Below are 14,307 nucleotides of genomic sequence, written 5' to 3'. Positions count from 1 at the left end.
ACAGATCAATGGCAGGTGGAATTTATTCCTGAAAAGTGTGAGGTGATGCACTTTGGAAGAAGTAACAAAACAAGGGATACTCAACGAATGACACAAAACTAGGAAGCTCCGAGAGATCTTATGGAGCTTCTCCATACATCCATGAAAATGGATGAACATGTTAATATAAAGTTAAGAACGTGCTTACATTTATTAGCTTATACACAGATGATAAGAGCAGGGATGTTATGTTTAAGCTGTACAGGAGTTTGGGTTGGCCCCACTGGAGTACTGTTGCAGTTCTGGTCTCCTCAATAAAGAAAGGATGTGGTTGTATAGGGGGAGTGTGTAGAGGAGGTTCACTGGCATATTCCCTGAGCTCAAACATTTTAGCTATGAAGAGAGTTTGGATAGGCCTAGGTTGTTTTCTTTAGAGCAGGGAATGCTGGGGAGGGATAGGGAGCAGCTGCTGTCCTTAGGTACAGGGTCAATAATGAGGGGACATAGTTTCAGATGAAGGACAGGAGGTTTCTGCAGTATTTGAGGAAAACCTTTTTCCACCAGCACTGCCTGGGAGGGCACAACTTATTAAAAGTATATGAATGAAAACTTGAAATATCATTGGCAACAGGCCAAGAGTTGGAAAGGTGGATTCCTGTAGCTATGCTGGTGCAAAACCAATGAGTTGAAAGGTCTCTCCTGTGCTGTATGACTCTGTGGCTCATTTTTACGTGTATTTTATTTACAGTAGTACATAAATTATGCATTCAAGCAGACTCATGTGACAATTTATGGGGCAAAGGGCTGAGAAATGCTCAATTTTCACCTGGTCATTCTGAATATTTTCTATTTTAGGTATTTTTATTTTAAAAAGTCTCTTCAGCAAAAATGGTTGCTGCCTCTGGGCTCGGCTGATATGGAAACAATGCTGACCAGAACAAAATATTGTATGTCCATCATCAGCAGCAAAGGCTGTAGCTTCAGTGTGAGAGCAGAAAGAGGGAAGTGAAACAGAGAAATAAAATGTGTTGATAAGAGACTGAGAAAGATCTTGCTGTAACATATCTCCGTGTTATTGCTTGGGAATTCCTCAGCACTTCATAATCAATGGATTATTTTTGACATGGGATTAATGTTGTTAGCAACTTTTGAAATTGCTCCTAATATCTATTGGATTGAATTTGTTTGAAAAGGAGAGATTAAATTCATTTTCAGAATTGACAATATGGCAATATTTGAATGGTCATGCTAATTGAAATATTATAATGTAGTTCCTACATTCTCCTCTATTTTATAAACCATGAGAAAGCTCTTGTAAAATTGGCTTTCAGATTTATACACAGAGAGAGGCCATTCAGTCTGTCTTGTCTGTTCTAGCTCTCTTACTAGCAATTCACTGTTGGTATTTATCTGTTTTTTCCCGCTAGTCCTGCAAATGTTTGCTCTTCAGTTAGTGGTCCAATTCTCTGTTGAAAGACATGATTGCCTTTGCATCCACCAGACTCTCAGGCAGTGCATTCCAGATGTTATCCTCTCACCACAGAAATACATTTATCTTCATATATCTGTTCTCATTGGAAAGAAGAAGACTAAGGGGGGATTTGATAGAGACATACTAGATGATCAGAGGATTAGATAGGGTAGACAGTGAAAGAATTTTTCTTTGGATGAGGGCGTCAGCTTGTACGAGAGGAAATAACTACAAATTTAGGGGTGATAGATTTAAGACAGATGTCAAAGGAAGGTTATTTACATAGAGCATGGTAAAGGCGTGGAATGCCCTACCTGCTAATATAGTAAACTCAGCCACATTAGGGAGATTTAATCAATCCTCAGATAAGCACATGGATGATTTTGGGATAATGTAGGGGGGAAAGCTGAAACTAGTTCACAGGTCGGCACAACATCAAAGACCAAAGGTCCTGTTCTGCGCTGTATAGTTCTATGTTCTATCTATGCTCTATCTCAGGAAAAGGAGGTACTTGAGCTTGTTCTTGACCATTTCCACCAATGGGTTCAGTTTCTCCTGATTAGTTGTGTCCAGAGCTTTCATTATTTTGAATTATTCTAACAAATCTCCTCTCAACATTATCTTCTCTAAGGAAAACAGCCCCAGGTGTCCTATCCACATATTGAAGTACTTCACTCCTGGACACATCCCACCCTCTTAATCTTTCCTGCAACCTCTCTAATGTTGTTATACTCTTCTTAAAGTGAGCTGCCCAAATCCAGATGCAATGTTCCAGTTTAGGAGAAACCAGACTTTGGGACCCTCTTTGCTTGGATTTTTTTAAGCTTCAAGACTCAGAATCTGTGAACAAAGACAAAGTATTCAGGATAGTGGGAAGGAAAATTTCATGGCACTCAGCAGGACTGAGGATATTTCTGTGTATTGGATTCCTGTAACTGACAGGCTTGTGAGAAACAGGATCTATCTACCTAATAAAGAGGGCCTCGGGAGGAAGATATCCAGATTGTTACGATCATCACCTACCAACCTACTGATCCTTCTCTACCTGTCTGTAAACATGTTACACCATCAGATCGTTCCATAACCAATAGTTTCCAAAGCATATTAGTTACCTTCACACAACTGAAAAATCAAAATCCCATTTACCTCTCCGTGAGAACACAAATTTCCAAACTATAACATTGTAGATCCTTGTCCTACTTCCTGCAAGAATAAAAAGTAAAAAGGTAACTTTACATATCATACATACTTTAATTTTTCAATTGCTGTTATCCATATCACAATGTATATTCTATTTATTAAAAAATCACTCAGACTGTGAGAATTCACATGAAATCCACAAGAAGTGTCCATAACAATCACATTCTATACAAGTCCATTTTGCTGATATCATACTGTTTTCCTCCTCGTTGGATTATGACAAAGCATCTCTGGTAATAACATATTTTCCTGTAAATGATGGATTTTCAAATTATGTGGTTGCCAAATTAAACTCCATGGAATCATCTGAAATTCTTGCAATAAAATCTCACTGAAAAGAAATGATTATGGTCTCTGTACATAACAGTCTTTGCAGAGTTGTTAGATTTTTAGAGTGTAAAATGCTGTAGAGTCTTTACTTTGATAGTCAAATATTCTGTTGGCATGAAGTTTGTTCACATCAAAAACAACTGACTGACTATTTGATCCCCATCTTGTTCCCTTATAATAACATTACGCCAACATTAATATTGCTGCCATTAACAGCAGTTTAAATGGTTTATCAGAATTCAGTGTTACTGATGTGATAGCACAGATTCAACTTGCCAAAGGTACTCTGATGTTTGCTTTGTCCATTCAAAATGGTTCCTTTTTTGAACTTGTCAAAGAATTGAATATAATGCTGAAATTCAGATTAAAGTTCCAATAAAATCCACTCATAGAGTCATAGAGATGAACAGCATAGAAACAGACCCTTTGGTCCAACTTGTCCATGCTGACCAGATATGCAAACACCCAGCCCATACCCCTCCAAACCCTTCCTATTCATATACCCATCCAGATGACTTTTAAATGTCTCTCTCTCTCTCCTGATTCCCATGGACTGGATCCCCTTGTACCAGCTTCAGTCAGAAGCTGCCATGATATTGGGGGTAGTTATTCGCAACTTCTTGAATTCTGCTCTTTAGTCTTTGATTAGACCAATGATCTAATGAGGTCAGAGGTAAAGTTGTCGTGGTGCATTCTAAACATAGCCTCAGTGAGTCGGATATTGCTGAGTGAGTGCAGCTTGCTCATTCTGTGAATGGTTCCTGCCATCACTTTACTGAGGATCGAGAGGAGCTTAATATGTCAGTGATTGTCCAGATGGGACTTGTCAAGTTTCTGTTTTATGGTAAGGATATATCTGAGCAGGTTTTCCACATTCCAGTGTTGCAGCTTGTTGGAATCCGTGTGTGACAACATACACAGGGTCCCTCTCACAAATCCCACTTCATTTGGAAGTTACCTCAGTTCAGTCACTTGAGCTCTTAAAGCAAGAAAGTTAAATGAATACACAGCTGGTGTGGGATTCAAACAAATAGTGACATTACAAATTGGTGACTAGTTCCAGCACAGAGAGAGAGAGAGAGAGAGATGTCTCTCCCAAAGTGACCGTGAGAGAATGATCTGCATTAGGGATTTAAAGGGTGTACTGTACAACACATTCCAGCTATGGGTCCCACATGGTTAAACACATCATCCAGACCCACTCCTGTTGTTAGGTACCAGTAAAACTGAAATCAGTGGGAATCAGGGAGCAAACTCTCAATTGGTTGGAGTCATTTTGGCACATAGGAAGATGTGATGTTTATCGGAGGTCAATTATCTCAGCTCCAGAATATCTCTGGAGTTCCTGACGGTAGTGTCCTCAGCCCAACCATCTTCAGCAGCTGCATCAATGACATTCTTTTAAACTTTAGTTTAGATTTTTTACAGTGCGGAAACAGGCCCTTCGGCCGAACAAGCCCACACCAACCCTCCAAAGAGAAACCCACCCCCCCATATTTACCCCTGACTAATCCATCTAACACTATGGACAACTTAGCATGGTCAATTCACCTCACCTGCACATCTTTGGGCTGTGGGAGGAAACTGGAGCATCTGGAGGAAACCCACACAGACAAAGGAAGAATGTGCAAACTCCACACAGACAGTTGCCTGAGGAGGGAATTGAACCTGAGTACCTGGCACTGTGAGGCAGCAGTGCTCACCACTGAGCCACCGTGCCACCCTCTTTCAAAAGGTCAGAAAGAGAGATGTTCACCAAAGGTTGCACAATGATCAGCACAATTCGCAACTCCTCAGACACTGAAACGATCCATGTTCAAATGTAACAAGATCTGGAAAATATTTAGGCTTGGTCTGGCAAATGACAAGTAACACTTATGTCACACAAAGGCCAGATGACCAACTCCAATAAGAGACAATCTAACCACCATTCCTTCACATTCAATGGTGATATTGTCACTGGATTCCCCTCTATCAACATCCTGGAGCTTAACATTGACCAGAAACTTTACTGGATTTGCCATATGAACACCATTGTTACAAAAATTGGTCAAAAACTCAGAATACTGTAGCAGATAACTTACCTCCTGGCTCCCCAAAGCCATCCACAAGGCTTAAGTCAGGAGTGTGATGGAGTACTCCCCAGTTGCCTGGATGGGTGCAATTCCAAGAAGAAGCTTGACACCATCCAGGACAAAGCAGCCCCTGCTTGACTAGCTCCACAGTCACAAATATTTATTCCCTCCATCACTGAGATTCAGTAGCAGTAGTGTGTCATATTTACAGGATGCACTGCAAAATTCACCAAAGTTCCTCAGACAGACCTATCAAACCCACAACCACTTCCATATAGAAAGACAAAGGCAGCAGATACATGGGAACACCATCACCTCCTAGTACCCCTCCAAGCCACTCACCGTCCTGTATCACCATTCCTTCACTGTTGCTTAGTCAGAATCCCAAAACTCACTCCCTGATGGCATTGTGAGTCTTCCTACAGCAAATGGATTGCAATGGTCCAGGAAGGCAGCTCACCATCACCTTCTCAAGGGGCAACTCAGGACTGCCAGCAAATACTGCACATTCAACAATGCCCATATCCCACAAGTGAATTAACAAAGTTGTCACTCAGAGGTGGAAGCATTTAAAGGGGAACAGCAGCATTTCTGTTACTTACAGGGTTACAATGTAATCTCTTCCCCTCCTCCTTGCACCACTCCCACTGTCAACACTCTATGGACTTTCACCCTGAGCACTTTTGTTCCAATTTTCTCCTTCAGTCCCTTCACTCCGTTTCTCCCGACCACTGCTCCACATTTCACTTTGATATGGAACAGTGGATGGGAAATTGATTAATGTACAATAATAACTTCTCAAGTCTTCCGTCGAATTTCACCAGGAACCTTTGAACTGAATGTGTTCATAAAAGCAATCACATTGAAACTGAAAGCGGTTTTACTCAGGAAGTGCTGAGGGTGAAAATGGATTCCACACAGCAGGTCCAGAGTTTAACCAAGGAGGTAATTTGTCCCATTTTTCTGAAATTATTAACTGATCTGGCTCCACTGGATTGTGAACACAACGGTTGCCGCTCCTGTATCACCCAGAGTTGGAAAAAGCAAGAGATAAACTCCTGCCAGGAAGGTAGACAGGAGTTTCCAGAAAGAAACCTCAGAGGCAGCAGGGCCTTAGCGAATCTGACCGACAAAGCTCGAACATTAAATCTGAATCTGCAAGAGAAGGAAAGTAACCATGACTGTGAGGAACATCAGGAAGAACTGAAGCTGTTTTGTGAAACTGCCGAAAAAATGATTTGTAGAGATTCCTGGGAACACAGGGAGCACTGCTTCATCCTGGTTAAAGAGGCTGTTGGAATCTACAAGGTAAAAGGAAACAGATTCCATCCCCTGATTATTTCATCACATTTTCATGGTCAAACACTTTTATTTTCTGATTTTCTTCCCCCAAATCCCAGGATCGAGTGAAATCTTCTTTGAAATCTCTCACCAGGAAGAAATCGGCGGCTCTAGAAATGGAGCAGCAGCAGAAACAGAAGATTTTCCAAATTCAGGTAAAATCTCCCAGAGCTGATTTTCAAAATTTGATTTGCTCGTTTGATTTTTTTTACAGAAACATATTGTATTTATATTTCCCCTAACAGGAGGAATCCTGCAGCCTGCAGACCCACATCAAATCTGAGTTCACTAAAATGCACCAGATGCTGACTGAGAAAGAGCAGAGTTTACTCCGAGATCTCAGGGAACAAGAGGAAAACATTCTCAAACCAATGGACCGAAATCTCTGTAAAATTCAAGATAATTTAAGTTCTCTTCAGGAGAAACTCTCAAAGTTGGAGAAACAGTTGGAACGAGAAGACAGAGTGGTATTTCTGAAGGTGAGGGATTATATTTCAGATTGGTTCAGTGAAAGTGACTGTGAACAGACCCAACATGATGCAGTCACCCATCCTCCTTCATTCCCCCATCACTATCTCCCTTTGCTCCTTTCTCCCTCATGGTTTTCCCTACTTTTCTGTTCAAACGTTTGTGTCAATCGTACTGTGTGACATTGGATTCCATATTCCCATCACTTTCTTGATAACAATCTTTCTCCTGAACTCCCCATTGGATTTATTTGTAATTAGATTATGTTCATATATTCCAATTTTCAGGTTCTTGAGAAATTGAAACGTGTTGACTAAATCTATGGGATCAATCCCTTTCATAATTACAAACTTTCAATTCAGATGTTTACTTCAGTAAAATACATTAATGTTTCCTTCAATCCTTTGCAGTTGTTTTAATTTTTTGACCTTCTCCTGCTCTCAAATATCCTTTGTGTTCCATCCTCTTTCTATTCCATGTCTGCAGTAATCAGAATTGACAATGCTCAGCAGGTTGTAACAATGTGAGTGCAATTGCTGCTTTTTAGATATAAACAGTCAGTCTCTGTCAACTCAGATTGGTATCCTGTTTGTTTCAGGAGGAAGCATCTCGGGAGAGGAGGTAGGACATGTACTTGACTGAAACTCAGTAAAATTATTCAGGGAAGTGATTGTGATGAATTTACAACAATTATTTTGTTTTGTTTGCAGGATTAGTGATAATAGTAATGAGCTCTCACTAACAGATGGTGCCCTGTCTACTGAAAATTTCAACATTGTTTTACCATTTCCCGTGTGGAACGAAATGCTGGAAACTATTAAACCTGGTAAATCTCAGATCAGTTCCTTTGTCCTGATTCCTATTTTAAAATTTGGATTGTTATGTGTATAAATATTAATGACAGTATAATTAATGCTCAGTTATAAAGAAAGCTGGATAATAATGGCTTTCACTGTCATCGACATCGACACAGTATTGGAGCTCTCCAAAAACTGAAGTCAACAGGAATTGGGGAAAACTCTCCACTGATTGGAGTGAAACTGAGCACAAGGGAAGTTGGCTGTGATTGTTCAAGGTCAATCATCTCAGCTCAAGGGCATTTCTGTAGGAATTCTCAGGGGAGTGTTTTTGCCAGAAATCTTCAACTGCTTTCCCCCTATATTGGGGAGGGGGAGGAGGCGGAGATATTCTCTAATAATAGGACAATATTCTGCCCCATTTGAGAAAGAAACCGACACCACAGTGAACCTGCACAGTTACTGCCTCTGTTATTTGAATTCATGTATCGCTGGACATCGGAGCGCGTCTGGGAAAATTAACAAACAGTGAAATTCACAACTGATCTTGGAGGAACTGTTTGGGCAATAAGAGGTACGTCGGCTTCCAAGAGATCAATTGTGTTAGGAGACTCTCTAGTCCGAGGTACAGACAGATGTTTCTGTGGCCAGCAGCGAAAAATCAGGATGGTGTGTTGCTTCCCTGGTGCCAGGATCAAGGATGTCTCCGAGAGGCTGCAGAATGTTCTCAAGGGGGAGAGGGGCCAGAAAGAGGTTATTGTCCAAATTGGAACCAACGACATAGGAAGGGAAAATGTTGAGATTCTGAAGGGAGATTACAGAGAGTTAGGCAGGTATTTAAAAAGGACGTCCTCGAGAATGGTAATATCTGGATTACACAGGTACTACGAACTAGTGAGGGCAGGATTTTTGTGTTTTGTGTCTCCTTTTCTTCTCTCTCCCTTTCTTCTCTCTCTTTGCTCAGCTCAGAACCTTCTCTCTTTTTCCTCTCTCTCTCTTTTTCCACTCTCTCTCTTTTCTCTCTTTCCTCTCAGTCTCTTTTATTTTATCTTCTGACTCCATTTTCCTCAATTCTATTGTAAGATTTTCTACCTCGACTACACTTGTCTGTTTCTCTGACACACCTAAGTGTTTGAATAACTCCCTTACAATTTCAGCTTGACTTTTGTCATAACTTATTTGTTAATTCTAAAAGTATGGCCTTTTTCTTTCCTTCTAAACTTTCTTGACAAATTTGAGAATCACTTTCAAATCCCAGAACATCTTTCGCAATTTGAAGAGCCATTTCTCTCACTTTTAAATTAACTAACCACAAGTCACCGAAATTAAATAAATTGTCTCACCTATGTTTTATTCAAGATCTGGGATAATAACCTGCAAGTGTTTAAATCTACTGGGCATTACCGTACCCCAAATCTATTCAAATCTGTCTAAACCTGTTCAAGCCACGAATACGGGACACAAACTATTCAAATCCTGGGAACGGGCCCCCAAACTGTTACAACACAGGGTAACCCCCTCTGCTAATTTAACCAGCAACATAGAAAAGATTCACCTTGTGTCCTAACACTTGGATAAGACTTGTTCGATGTCTGGTGAACTCTATCCCGATTCCATTGCCTTCCCCTTTGTGGGGCCTGGGGTTAGAGTGTCCAGAATTGACCAACTCGACATTTCCAGGGTATACGTCTCCCATGTTCCGAAGGTCTCCATGTGACAGAGAATGCTCTTTGATCACAACCTGGTGTCGGGGAGAGCTTGTTCCGGTCAGTATCAGGGTGAGGTCGGCGTACTGGCCCTTTAACAACCTGCTTCTCGAAGATGAGCGGCTCTGGGGGTTATTTTGTCACTTCTGGACCCGCTGGAGGAGGAGTGGAGGGGTTGGGGTTGGGGTTATGCTTCCTTTCCTTGAGGCTATGGTAGGATGTGGGTAAGGCTCATGCCCGTCTCTCTGTCAGCAGTTTGTGTGAGGGTCAGTGAGGAAGAGGCAGAAATCCAGGATCGAGGGGTTGGAGAAGGAGCTGCTCAACCTGGAGTCACATCTCAGTCAGCCCGATGTGGACCCGGCCCTGTGGGGGGGGGTTGGGGGGGGCGGTGTATGAAGAGAAGAAGGCCGCGGTCCGGGATCTGCAGCTCATTGGGCCCCGGAGTGTGTACATGAGATCACGGATCCAGTTCCTTCAGGATCCTGACCCGGGGCTCCCCCGTCTTCTACTCACTGGGAAAAGGGCCTGGGATCGACCAGCAGCTCTTTGTACCAATGAAAGATCCCTCATCGTGGATCTGAAGGGAATCAGGGCCCAAGTGAAGGCCTATTACCGGGCTCTCTCTCCGGATCCGTCCAGTGAGGAAGCTCGCAGAGTTCTGTGGGAAGATCTGTGGCAGGTCAGCCCCGAGGGCGCCGAGAGGCTCAATGCCCCTCTGAGTTTGGAGCTGACCCGTGCACTCGACCGTCTTTCCATGGGGTTCCTTCGGGCATTCTGGGATATCCTGGAGGAATGTATCACAACTGGAGAGATGTCCCTTTCTTGGTGCAGGGCCGTCATCACTCTGTTGCCTAAGAAGGGGATATCTGTTTGTTAAAGAATTGGTGCCCGGTCTCCCTCCTCAGCACAAACTACAAAATCTTTACCAGGGCACATTCGACTCCCCTTGGCACCTCAGGAGTATGTCAGCTTTCGAGTTTCAGACACGTTTTGTCGCTGGGATCAGAGTTCTGTACCCCGCCGCGGAGTGCCCAGTGAAGGTTAACGGGTCCCTGACGGTGTCCCTACGCTGTGGGAGAGGAGTGTGTCAGGACTGGCCCCTGTCGACCCAGCTTTATTCTCTCTGTGTGGAGCCATTCCTGTGCCTCTTGTGTGAGTGGCTTTCAGCTTTCGCTCTGCACAAGCCGGGACTGGAGGGGATTTTTCCGGCTAACACTGACACCGTGTTCCTGATGGTCACAGACCCAGCTGATATGTGGAGGATGTGCGTGTGTCAGCTGGTGCAGGTTCATAGTTCCTTAAAAGTGGAATCGCAGGTGGACAGGGTAATGAAGAAGACGAAAGTGAGGACTGCAGATGCTGGAGATCAGAGTCAAGATTAGAGTGGTGCTGGAAAAGCACAGCAAGTCATGCAGCATCCCAGGAGCTGGACAATCATCATTTTGGGCAAAAGCCGTTGAAGAAGGCATCTGGTATGCTTGCCTTTACTGCTCAGTGCCTTGAGTAAAGGAGTTAGGATGTCATGTTGTGGCTGTACAGGACATTTATTCTGTCACTTTTGGATTACTGCATTCAATGGACTCCCTGCTATAGGAAAGGCATTGTGGGACTTGAAAGGGTTCATACAAGGTTGACAAGAACGTTGCCTGCTTTGGGGCGTTTGAACTATAAGGAGAGACTGAATCAGCTGGGGCTATTTTCCCTGGAGCGTCAGATGATGAGGGGTGACCTTTTTCAGTTTTATAAAATCATGAGGAACATGGATAGGGTAAACAAACAAGGCTTTCTCTCGGGTAGGGGAGTCCAAAACTAGAGGGCATTAGTTTAAGGTGAGGGTGTAAAGGTTTAAAAGGGATTTAAGGGTCAACATTTTCACGTACCCTGCCACCTGTGTATGGAATGAACTGCCAGATGAAGTGGCGGAGGCTGGTACAATTACAACATTTAAAAGGCATTGAAATGGGTAGATGAGTAGGAAGGGTTTGGAGGGATATGGGCCAAGTGCTGGCAAATGGAATCAGATTAATTGAGGATATCTGATCAGCAGATGTTTGTTTCCGTGCTGTGCAACTCTATGACCCTAAATTCTTCAGTTTGTTTATTATTTCTGTTTCCAGAGAGGAAAGGAATTTATGAATGTGAAAGTGAGTTCAACACTTATTTTTTAACTCACAGGAAGGAAAGAAACTCAAAAGCTGACAACTCAAAGCAATGTCCGTGTTAAATCCCATGTGAACATTGTACATCAGAAACAGGAGCAGGAGTGACCCCGAGAGCTTGCCCTGTAATTCATAAAGATGGCGGCAGATCGGATTGTGACCTTAACTCCATTTTCCTGCCTGACTCCCACAACCTTCAACTCCCTCATTGATCAAAAACCTGTTTAACTCAGCTTCCAATATATTCAATGAACTGGGCTCCATTGTTCTCGAGGGGGGAGAGAATTCTAAAGATTAATGATTCGAAGACACAAAATCCATGTTAATTGGTAGGGCCCTTACTTTGAAACTCTGTCCCTGGTTCCAGGTTCCCCCACGATGGGAAACAGCCTCTCAATGTCTACTCTGTCAACACCTTCACCATCTTATACATTTCAATAAGAACCTCTCATTCCTCTAAACTCCAATGAGTACAGCCCCAGCCTGAAACCTTTCATCACAAGGGAACTGCTTCATCCCAGGAACCGACTGAGTGAACATTCTCTGACCTGTCCCCACTGTTTCAATAAAGCTCTTTCTCAATGGCCCCGACTTTAGTCTCCCCAGTACCAGCTGAATTCCTTTCCATGACATTGGATTTCAGGAGATTTAATTGATATTTTGAGAACAGATTCAGCATTTCCATTTTCAATTTTGTGGGAACACATTTCACTCCCCCATGACATTGGAAAATAATGAATGATAGTGGGGACTCAAACAAACAGGAGCTTGTTCTTACTGAGGCAGCTGGAGCTATAATCCATTGTCACAGAGTCATAGAGTGATAGAGATGTACAGCATGGAAGCAGACCCTTCGGTCCAACCCATCCATGCCTATTAGATTTCCCAACCCAATTTAGTCCCACCTGCCAGCATCCGGCCCACATCCCTCCAAACCCTTCCTCTTCATATACCCATCCAAATGCCTCTTAAATGTTGCAATTGTACCAGCCTCCACCACATCCTCTGGCAGCTCATTCCACACATTGGGTGTAAACAGAGAGAAAAAGCTTGAATAAAGCTTGAAGAAACATCCCCCTCCCTCCCCACACACATGTCCCCCTCTCCCCTCACCTCTGCACAATTCCACCTCTCTCCCTCTCCTGCATACATCCCCCTCTCCCCGAAGCACACACTTCACCCTCTCCTCCCCGTGCACACGTCCCCCACTTCTCCCTCATACACTCCTCCCCCTCTTCCTCGCACACTTCCCACTCTCCCCCAACGCACCCCTCCCCCTCTCCCTCTCCCTCTCCCTCTCCCTTTCCCCCTCCCCCTCCCTCTCCCCCCCCCTCCCCCCGCGCACGCCCCCTCCCCCACCGACAGACATCCTGCTCCCCTCTGCGCACAAATATCCCCCTCCCCCGCATACATACATCCACCTCTCCCCTCTCCTCACCGTGCACACCGAGCCCTCTCCCACCCACCCACACCTACCCTCTCTACACCCCGCTCCTCCCCGTCTCCCCCCCGCACACCTCCAGCTCCCCTTATCCCCTCCCCTGCAGATATCTCCCCCTCTCCCCTCTCCCCTCTCCCCTCTCCCCTCTCCCCTCTCCCCTCTCCCCTCTCCCCTCTCCCCTCTCCCCTCTCCCCACACACATTCCCCTCTCCTCCACATACGTTCCCCTTTCCCCTCCCCTCCCCTCCCCTCCCCAACACACATTCCCCTCTCCCCACTCTCCCCAGCACATATCCTCCTCTCCCCCTCCCTCTCCCCTAAACATATCCCACCTCCCCCCGCACACATCTCGCTTTCCCCTCTCCCTGCACACATTCCCCTCTCCCCACTCTCCCCAGCACACATCCCACTCTCCCCAGCACACATCCACTCTCCTCTGCCCCCCCTCCACACACATCCCCCTCCCACAGACCCATACCCAGGGACTGTCTCTAATTCTCTGTGTTTCTCTCCCAGTCTCAGTGACCCTGGATGTGGAAACAGCGAATCCCTGCCTCGAGGTGTCTAAGGATCTGAAGAGTTTGAGACTGACTGGGGACGGAGGAGTCTTGCTGACACCGAGAAGAGGTTTACAGTCTGTCTCTGTGTCCTGGGATCAGAGGGATTCACATCGGGGAGACATTACTGGGAGGTGGAGGTGGTGGGGAATCGGGGCTGGAATCTGGGAGTAGCCTCAGTGTTTGTGCAGAGGAAGAGATGGGTCAGTCCGATTCCGGAGATTGGATTCTGGACCATGGAACGGGATGAGGATCAGGTTCATATAAACTCCTCTCCTCAATTCCCTCTCCCTGTCAGTCTGATCCCCAGGAAGGTGGGAGTTTATCTCAGTTATGAATCTGGGACAGTTTTATTTTACAACACGGATACCAAGTTCCATCTCCACACCTTCACTGGGAATAAATTCACTGGGAAACTTTATCCTTTCTTCGAGGTTTGGGGTTTAAACAAATTTCTGAGAATCAGCTGTTAAAGGGGCGGGGTCTCCCTGATGTCACAATGACCCCCGGGTTTAGGGTCTGGGTCAGGGATTGGGGTCAGAAACCTCCCATTGACAACAGGATGTTACTGAATGTGTTATTGAATTCTGAGATTATACTTTGTAACATCACAACCAATCTGTCAATAAATCAGATACAAATATAAATGTCAGATGGTGAAAATAAAAAGTAAATTAAATATCTTATGTCTCCCCTTCCTTCATTTACTCCCTGCTTCAGTCCCATCCTCTATCTCTTCACCTGTTTCCCAGTCTGGAGCTGGGATTTCACTGTGTTTCCATT

The 14,307-nt window shown here is 44.3% G+C and overlaps 1 protein-coding gene across 1 annotated transcript; it reads left to right on the top strand.

Moving 5' to 3' along the window:
• Positions 1-5,961: 5,961 nt before the first annotated feature.
• On the top strand, positions 5,962-14,001 carry LOC140455257 (zinc-binding protein A33-like). The gene is given in 7 exon segments (XM_072549992.1): positions 5,962-6,363; positions 6,456-6,551; positions 6,642-6,875; positions 7,463-7,485; positions 7,575-7,690; positions 13,484-13,558; positions 13,561-14,001. Coding segments are annotated over 7 exon segments (1,383 nt in total). The 3' UTR covers positions 13,998-14,001.
• The last annotated feature ends 306 nt before the right edge of the window (positions 14,002-14,307 follow it).

The sequence above is a fragment of the Chiloscyllium punctatum genome, chromosome 30, assembly GCF_047496795.1.
Source record: "Chiloscyllium punctatum isolate Juve2018m chromosome 30, sChiPun1.3, whole genome shotgun sequence".
Taxonomy (NCBI): domain Eukaryota; kingdom Metazoa; phylum Chordata; class Chondrichthyes; order Orectolobiformes; family Hemiscylliidae; genus Chiloscyllium; species Chiloscyllium punctatum.
The sequence above is the reverse complement of the archived record's forward strand: the minus strand, read 5'-3'. Positions and strand labels throughout refer to the sequence as shown.